The sequence below is a fragment of the Lissotriton helveticus genome (genome assembly GCF_964261635.1).
Source record: "Lissotriton helveticus chromosome 1_1 unlocalized genomic scaffold, aLisHel1.1 SUPER_1_unloc_16, whole genome shotgun sequence".
NCBI classification, from domain to species: Eukaryota; Metazoa; Chordata; class Amphibia; order Caudata; family Salamandridae; genus Lissotriton; species Lissotriton helveticus.
Window position 1 is genome coordinate 2,462,042 of NW_027611655.1, and position 9,836 is coordinate 2,471,877.

The window sequence follows — 9,836 nt, forward strand, 5'->3', positions numbered from 1 at the left end:
TGCTCCCTCCGGGTCTTTGGAGCCTGATGACCCGGAAGCTATCAAAGTACATGAAGCCTGTGACCTCAGTCTTACCTTTCTACCGTCGCAGAGTCCAGCAGAGGATCCAAACATCAGCAGAGGAGCCGCTGCATCCAAACCCGCAGCCCGAGCGCGGTGTGCGGGATCCAGATCTGTGCGGCATCATCAGAGGAACCGGCCGTCGTTTTGGGTGACTTCCGGTATCCCGACAGAGCAATAAACGAAGGACTACGGTCGTGGAAGGGGCGACATCTTGGAATGGGGAATCTGTCAAATGCTCGTGTTCTGTCCACGTCACAGTTGCTCATGTGCGGGGCGAAGACACTACTTCCTTTTTTCCTTTAAATATCTTTATTCAAAAGTTTTGCCACTTTTTTCTTTTACATCCGGTGTATTTACATCGTTACACAGTTTTTTACAACGAGTACAGATTTGCATTAATAAAATAAAAAAAGAAGAAAGAATGCAGATTTAGAACACAAAAACACTGGGCATAAATATAATACATCCTACATCCTATCTATTAATCTTATAGATCTAACAAATTTCTCGATTACTGCCACAGATATTTTTCCTACTTTTCCATTGCTCAATGGGAACCCATATCTTGCCCCCCAGAGCTTTTGCCTTTCTTCCTTTTCTGTCATATATGGCCCTCTCTAAGTTGTATGTAGATAGTAGTCTTGCTATCCAAATCTGGAATGAAGGTGCTACTTTCTCCTTCCACGCTTTTGCGACAACTATCCTATATATTGCTGTAACCATAAATAGGAATTCTGGATGAGATATATTTTCCTCTAAGCTTACCCCCAGAATTATCAGCTCCTCAGTTAATTTCGTTTTTATTCCCAGTGATTTCTCCAGAAATTCTTCTATTGTCAGTTTTAAAGTGTATAATTGCGGACAGTTTGCAAACATATGTGTTATATTAGCCTGTGTTGAATTACACCTTGGACACGTTATTCCAGTAGAGCCTCCCCAGCTGGCTATTCTGGCCGGTGTGAAATATAGTGAGTAAACTGTTTTATAGTGTTGGGTTTGGAGTGTAGCTGAGCATAAAATAGTTCGACCAAAATCTAAGGAAATTTGTAGGTCTTCCGGTCGTGCCTTTACCTGTTCACTCCATTTTTTGCTATATTTCTCTCTGTCATCTATTTTGTAAACTTGTAGCTCTGCATACAGCTGTCTTATTGAGCATAAGAGGTTACTTCCCAGGTAATCCATTATCCTACAGCTCTCCATCCCTCCTGCACCCCCTGTTTTAGTATGAAAGTAGCTCCTCACTTGTAGATATTTAAAGAAGCTATTCCCAGCTATATTATACCTATGCTGTATGTCTTGGAACGTTAAGATTACTCCCCCTGCATCCATTAGGTCCCCCAATTTCTTGATCCCTTTCTCATCCCATTCCTTCATAGCTGTGTCACAGAAAATTTCCTTGGGGAGATCATTATTCATATAGAGTCTTAAGTACCTATTATACCTTCCCAATCCCAGTTTTTTCTTTATTACTTTCCAAACTTTATAAATCGCACTTAGGGTCTTAAATCTTGTATGTTTAAAGTATGCGAAGTCCACAGTTGTTACTAAAGCGTTTTCTGCCGCTTTACCTAGGAGGGCTACATATACATTCGCCGGGCACTTTCTCCCCTCCTCCTCCTGAGCACTTCCACCTAATAATCCTTTGGAGTATTGTAGAGCTGTTGCCCAGTAATAGAATCTAAAATCAGGTGCTCCCCAGCCACCCCTCTCTCGTGGGAGAGTTAAAAACCGGTACGCCCTACGTGTCTTCCCCTGTGCCCAAATTAATTTATTTATTACTGATTCTATTTTGTTAAACCATATACCTTCGATAAAGAGTGGAATTGCCCTGAGCAAATATAAAAATTTCGGAAAAGTAACCATTTTAATAAAGTTGATTCTGCCCATAAGAGTCAAGTGTAAGTTATTGATCCTCTCCAGGTTACTTTTGACCTTGGCTAGCAATGGTTCCAGATTTATCTAAACTAATTTTTCTAAATCTGCCGTCACCTTAACCCCCAAATATTTTGTGTCTGGGACAACTCTTACGTCTACAAATGTTGTGTGTCTATTCTGAACTACCTGTGTTTTCCCCCTATTTATTAAATATCCAGACACCTCTCCAAATTTTCTTGCCTCCTTTTCTATTTCAGCCAGTGACTCCTCTGGTGTCGGTGTTATAACAGCCACATCATCCGCATAGGCAAATAGTTTATATTCTTTTCCGTGTAATAAGACTGGATTAATCCCTCTATTTTTTGTAAGCCTTCTCAGGTAGGGATCTAGATATATTGCAAATAGTAGAGGTGAAGCTGGGCATCCCTGCCTAGTCCCCCGTCTGATCTGTACTGCGTTGGAGTATGATCTGTTAATACGTATCCTAGCACTAGGCTGTTTATATAGTGCCTGGACTGCAGTTATATATCCTTGCCCTATACCAGCCCACTCCATAGCCTTCCATAGGTACACCCATGAGACCCTGTCGAAAGCCTTCTCGGCATCCAAAAAGATAGCCGCGACAGGGTCACCTAATACCGCTGCAGCATCCAATATAGTAATCAGCTGTCTAGTGTGTTCAGTTGTTCCTTTACCTGGTATAAATCCATGTTGTGTAGGGGAGACCACCCTCTCTATCACCTTACTCAATCTATTGGCCAGTGCCTTAGAGAATATCTTTGCATCTGCATTAAGCAATGTAATGGGTCTATAAGAACCCGGCTCAATGGGGGGTTTATCCTTTTTTAGGATCACAATTATATCCGCGCCCGCCCAGGATTGAGGGACTATTCTGCCTCCCTGTGCCAAACAGCAAATTGACCAAATATCTTTAGCTAGTACCTCCCAAAAGGTTTTGTAAAATTCTACCGGGATCTGGTCTTGTCCTGTTGCTTTACCAGATGGTAAGTTGAATATTGCGTCCCTTACCTCCTGTACCGTTAGCTGCATGTCTAGTTTATCCCTTTCTTCTATACTCAACCCCTCTTGTAGGCCTTGCCTTAAGTATTCCAGACTTTTCATCTCTATCTCTTCATCATTTTTATCTTGCTCATATAGCCTCTCATAGAATCTTCTGAACACCTCCTGCACCTCTTCCACTTTATTGACGATTATCCCATTGCAGTCCTTAATTTCTTTAATCTCGCCTACAGCTAGCATTTGTCTAGTTCTAATTGCCAGCAGATGTCCCACCCTCTCGTTATATTCAAAGCATTTTTCCTTATTAGCTAAGTATCTTCTTGCTGTTTTTTGTGCCAAGGTGGTCCCTGTTTCCGACTTCTGCACCTCTATAGCCACTAAAATCTGTTCGATAGGATCTTGTCTTTCTATTGCGACCAATAGCATTTTTTCCAGCGCAATCAGATTTCTAATCTCCTCTTCCACCTTTTCCTTTTCCTTTTTACTTCTTCCCAGGGTATAGCTTAGTGTCTCCCCCCTTACTCCTGCTTTAAAACTGTCCCATACCATATCTGCTGAGGCTGAGTATCTATTTATGTCCCAAAATTGGGTGATCCATTCTTGCATCCTTATAATATATTCCTCCTCCTTCAGCAAACCTCTCTCAAACGTCCATGTCGAATTTATTTTTTCTACTTTTTGTGTCATTGCTAGACTTAACACCAGCGGGTTGTGGTCCGACATTATTCTTGGGAGACATTCTATTTTGGCCCTGCTGACTAATGAGCTAGAAATAAAGAAATAGTCCAGTCGGGCTACTGTTTGATGTGGCGCTGAATAATAAGTGCTGCCTACGCCTAGGGGATTAAATTCCAACCATATATCCACCAGCGCATTATGTCTAGCAAGGTTTTGTACTGCTTTATGCACCTTTTTTTTCCTTCCCTGGTATATGCCTCCACTTGCATCCATTCCTCCATTCAATCCATTGATATTAAAATCCCCACAGCAGATCACAGGCTCTGGCCACAGGGCTAGCTCACTATCAATAAAATCTAGTAATTCCGGTTCATCTTCGTTTGGACCGTATATTGAGACCAAAGTGCATCTTCCCGCAGCTGTTTCTATGTCTAGCATCACCCATCTCCCTTCAGAATCCTCTTTTTTCTTTTTAACTTTGACAACACCTTTTCTGGCCAGAACTGCCACCCCCTTATTTCTTCCCTCTTGACCTGTGCTAGCAAGAACCTCAAATCCCATCTGACCAAGCAAGAACTTATCTTCAGCTGCTACGTGTGTTTCCTGTAGACAAGTTATATCGATTTTCCAGAATCGCAGCAGTGAAGAGAGCTTCTGCCTTTTCTCCATGTTATTTAGCCCACAAATATTGATCGTCATTATCCTGACTGCCATAATTTTAGTTTAGCATTTGCCGACCCCACGCCTACTTTTTTATCTTTTTCTATGCATACTTTATCTGCTTCACTACAAACTTTGCAAATCTGTATTATTTTACACCACCACCTTTCACCCGTGACTACTTCCCTTCCTTCCCCCCCCCCCTTTAAACCCCCCCTCCCTGATTGCCCCCCCCCTGTGACAGGCAAATAGGTCATCCCTGACCTATGTGTGTCCGCTTAACGCTGTAGCGTCGCTCCCCCTCTCCTCCCCTCTTGTCATCTACTACTTTAGCCTGTCAGGCTTAGTAAGTTATCCTTGATTATTTCCTTCGAGCTCCCCCTTGCTCTTTCAGTTCTGTCAGAAATTCCCCCGCTTTTATTTCAGAGAAAAACATACTAGTGCGACCTGCTACAATAACCTTCAGTTTTGCTGGAAACATTAGAAATGCTTCTGCTCCTTGGGACTGAAACGCATTAATCAGTTGCCTTAGTCTCCAACGCCTCTCAACTGTTATGTGACAAAAGTCAGGTCTCGCAAAAAAAGTTATCCCTTCCACCGTTTTTTTGGCATCCGGTCTGGCTCTCTTCATTAGTTCTTGCCTTGCCAGAAAGTTTCCGAAAAAAACTAGCATAGCCCTGGGTAGCGTTCCTGAACCTTCCTTCTGAGTTTTTCTTACAAAAATTGGATATCTATGGGCTCTCTGCACTTCTTGTTCCCAGTTCCATGGTACCTCTGGGAATGCTCCCTTTAACAACTTGACGACGAAGCCTCTAGGGTCTTGGCCTTCAATCCCTTCCTCTATTCCAAGGAGTCTGGCATTATTGCGCCTCTGGCGATTCTCCAAATCCTCCACCTTCCACTGTAAATCTTCCATGATCTTAGACTGTCCCTCTCTAGATGTCTGCCAATCAGTTACTTCGTCTTCTAGACGACCAGTTCTTTCTTCAACTTCAGTGATTTTTTCCTCCACTTCTTCAAACTTTTTATTTATTTTCCTGATTGAGGCTTGGATTTTTTTCGTGTCATGCCTGGCCCTCCGACTTTCAACCCTTGCCTCCATTTGTATCTGTTTCAGCATGGCAAACATTAAGTCCAGCTTCCCTTCATCATTTTGTGTTTCTTTTTCATCTTCCTTGTATATACTAGAGGTAGCGGAATAGTCCCAGACTAGCCTTTTATTTGTTCCCTTATGCATGTTCTGGGGGGGGCCTGCTCTTCTGGATGTTGTTTTGCATTTTTTTTGCGTGCCTCTCCCCCTGGAACTATCGCTAGCTTCAGAGCTCGAGAATGAGTCTGAGAAGTCTCTCTCTTCCTCACTGCTTGCCAATGCTGATTCTGACTCTGTTTCCTCAGGGATAGAAAAAAACCCCTCTCCATCTGCCAGATTGACATTGTGTGTCCCCAGCACAACATTCTCATTGTCCTTGTCTTGTAGCTGTTCCTCCCGTATTTCAGCTTCCACCTCTTTGAGGGCCTCAAGCATTTGCCCTGTATTCGACATCACACCCCCACCGTTGGCCTCTCTCACCTCTTTATCCGGCTCTTGGATTTCATCCTGTAACCCCTGCGTCTGCTCTTGTTCCAGTGCGATGCCGTCTGCCTGGGTCTGAGCCGCTGTCTGACGCTCCGCTGGATGCTCCGCGGGAAGCGTGCGCTCCGTAACCCCCGGTTGCTTAGCAACGCTTTGGCTTGCGTCCACGAGGACGCTCAGAGCAGAGCCTGCGGGCGGCATGATAGCAGTGTTTTGCGGGGTTCCTGATGGCCCTGAAGCTCCTGATGCCTCCGCTTGAGTTCTGGCGCCGAAGACCTCGGACACTGAGGGTTGCCGATATACGGTATCGTTTCTCTTCTTTTCTGCTGTATCCCCGACCATTTGCGCAGTACTAGCGCCTCTCACATTTTTGTTCTGATTCAGCGGTTTCTCCTTTTCGCCGGCTCTCTCCAATTTGCGTAGCTGTGTTTTTGTTAAGGTGGAGACCGTGGGGGTTGTCTTTTTACTGTTAGGTGGCATCTTTGTTTTCGGGATAGCGCCCGATCTGATCGCTTCCTTCTGTGATGTCTCCTTACTTAAAGCGCCAGGCATGGGTGTATGTTTCTCCTTTCCTCGAGTGCCCATTTCTGCCATCAGTGCCTTCAGGAGTCTGGAATACCACAATTTCGCTCTCTTGAATATGCTTATAAGGCTAGTAATTCCACCGTGGTGCATCAAAGCCGCGGATTGCATACTGCTTACAGTTCTCCATTAGCGCCCGAAGTTTTTACTTATCGGCAGGAGAGGGGTCTGAGTGCGACTTACTCCCACAGCGCCTCGGCGGCCATCTTGCCCCCCGCGAAGACACTACTTCCTATCGCCGATTTAGGACCTTGCACGGGGTACAGACTGAACTGCCCTGAACAGATGACGCTCCGTCTCACTGCGCCTGTGCAGAGGAAAGACACTGCCCCCTCCCCATAGACGAGCCGAACCGAGGAGCTTTGCACTTAAATACACCTCCGCGGGTGCTGTGGCAGCTGTTGTCTCTCATTCATTGTGTCCCCGCGCGGACCTGTCCTGGCGCTGAGCTGTCGCCCTTTACTGTGCTGTGAACGAAAGAAAGAAATCTTTCTTACATTGTATCTGTCCTCCGCGCATGCGCAGTTGTTCATCCATCAGGCTTTCTTTAACACGCGTTCCCCGACGGGAGGCAGTGTCTATCCTCAGCGCATGCGCAGTTGTCCATGAACAGGCCCCCTTTTAACCCCGCGCTCATAGTGCAGTCCTGGCCTCTGGCTCAGCAGGGAGCACAGCACCCAAACCACCCCAGGTGAAGTCAGACCTCAGCAGGGAGCACAGCACCCAAACCACCCCAGGTGAGGCCAAGAGATGCAAAGACTGTCTGCTGCTGGGAGGGTCTCCAGCCTGCGGCAAGGGATTCATTTGTTGTTGTTGATTATTTTGTCTCAACAATGCTCCTTGGCCCTCTCTGCTGGAGTTGGGTCGCTTTTTTCAAGGCCTCTGCAAACGGTGACATTTGTGTCGCCTGAAAAGTCTGTGATGAGAAGATCGACTTGAATCCCGTTTTTGGCTTTCACCAGAGTAGAGGGGGGCAGCCCCGCCAATCGAAAGTGAAAGATCGCACTCCAGGCAGCACCGACTGCGCCTCAGGTAAACAAGCATTGGCAACGCACTCCCAGGCAGCACCGGCTGCGCCTCATTGCACCTGGGCCTGGCCCTGCACAGCATCATCTGATGAGGATAACACTCCCCCAAATATGTCTCCACCTCACTAAGGCCTCCGTAACCAGGCAGCGGTCAGCCAATGCCCATCAGGTAAACAAGCATTGGCATCGCCAGTAGGTCTCGCCTCTGGGACCTTATACGTGTTTAGTTATCCAGCACAATATCCTTGGTGCAACAACATCAACTGTTGCATGGCTAAACACTTATAAGGTCCCAGAGGCGCCACCTATTGGCTATGCCAATGCTTGTTTTAATGGGTTCCTGTTTGTGCCTTTTAGAGATGCAAGCTTCTGTTTCATCCTCCTGTCTAACTACTCCCGCATTTTATTTATCTAGGTCATGGGTACTCACAAAACATTTTCTCGGGGGCGCAAAGTTTGGTCTGTGGTGTGACCGAGGGCCGCACTGATGCCAGCGGGGTGTAAAGTCTGGGATGGGAAAACAAAGCATGTATATCTAGTGGCTGCCTTTAAGAATGAAGGTGTTCCTAAAGTTAAAGGCCTACTTACCTCCTTTTCCTAACTGCAATTAACCTTTAAATAAGTGTTTGCTGTATATGTACGTTTCTTTTTCATGTCAAGTAAACGGCAGCCCAGTGCTGCTGCTGACCGGGGGTCCGCATGTAAAGACCTGGAGGGCCATGTGTGGCCCCCGGGCCATATTTTGAGTATCACTGATCTAGATCCTCCCGGCGACCACCCCAGCTACATGTGTATTTCCATGTTCTTCAAAGAGGGGTCGCAGTTGAGCAGACAGGCTTGTCAAGTCTTCAAGGAAGTGTGAGTGTGACGAGGCTGGTGTATTTATTCACCACTTAACTAATCAATCTCCTGTCCCTCCGTCCTCACGTAAGCCACAATTTGTGACACATTTGCTATTTTAAGGATTGTAATAACATCACTTTTGTATATTTAAGTCCATACAGATACTGAAAACAGCAAACCGCAAGTACAACAAGCATTGGAAATGCAATAGGTCTCGGATTTATTTGAGTTAGAGCAAATGGCATTGTAAATGGCAATGTCTTTTCGCCATGTGTTATGGAGTGTATGCATGTGGTGTGTAGTGGAATTATGTGGGTTGGATTGGAATTGTAGCAATGGTGGCATGCTGAGCTTTAGATGATTATGTTTAAAAGTAAAGTATGCAATACTGCGATTGCTACAATAGTTAATTGTGGATGCGTTAACAATTGATGTGTGTACTGATGTATGGTGGTGTGTGTGCCTGGTGGAAGCGTGCACTGATGGCTGGTGGTGTGTGCCTGGTGGAAGCGTGCACTGACGGATGGTGGTGTTTGTGCCTAGTGAAAGCGTGCACTGACAGCTGGTGGTGTTTGTGCTTGGTGAAAGCGTGCACTGACGGCTGGTGGTGTTTGTGCCCGGAGAAAGCGTGCACACTCACACACTGCTGGCCCTGGACACCCACATACGGATCACCCTGCATACTCACATACTGATCACCCTGCATACTCAAACACTGCTCACCCTGCACACTCACACACTGCTGGCCCTGGACACCCACGTACTGCTCACCCTGCATACTCACAAACTGCTCACCCTGCACACTCACACACTGCTGGCCCTGGACACCCACATACTGATCACCCTACATACTCACACTGCTCACCCTGCATACTCACACACTGCTCACCCTGCACACTCACACACTGCTGGCCCTGGACATCCACATACCGCTCACCCTGCATACTCACATACTGATCACCCTGCATACTCAAACACTGCTCACCCTGCACACTCACACACTGCTCACTCTGCACACTCACACACTGCTGGCCCTGGACACCCACATACTGATCACCCTGCATACTCACATACTGATCGCCCTGCATACTCACACACTGCTCACCCTGCACACTCACACACTGCTCACCCTGCACACTCACACACTGATCGCCCTGCATACTCACGCACTGCTCACCGTGCACACTCACACACTGCTCACCCTGCATACTCACTCACATACTGCTGGCCCGGGACACCCACATACTGCTCACCCTGCATACTCACACACCCTGCACACTCACACACTGCTGGCCCTGGACACCCACATACTGATCACCCTGCATCCTCACATACTGATCACCCTGCATACTCAAACAAAGCTCACCCTGCATACTCACACTCTGCTCACCATGCACACTCACACACTGCTGGCCCTGCCCACTCATACACTGCTCACCCTGCACACTCACACACTGCTGGCCCTGGACATCCACATACTGCTCACCCTGCATACTCAAATACTGATCAACCTG

The 9,836-nt window shown here is 46.6% G+C and overlaps 1 protein-coding gene across 1 annotated transcript in view; it reads right to left on the minus strand.

Moving 5' to 3' along the window:
* The window catches only part of LOC144805622 (uncharacterized), a 59,936-nt gene extending 53,482 nt beyond the window's left edge, over positions 1-6,454 (minus strand). The window contains 2 exon segments of the mRNA XM_078672145.1: positions 2,968-4,239; positions 5,393-6,454. Of these exon segments, the coding sequence (XP_078528271.1) occupies positions 2,968-4,239; positions 5,393-6,454 (2,334 nt within the window).
* Between the last annotated feature and the right edge of the window lie 3,382 nt (positions 6,455-9,836).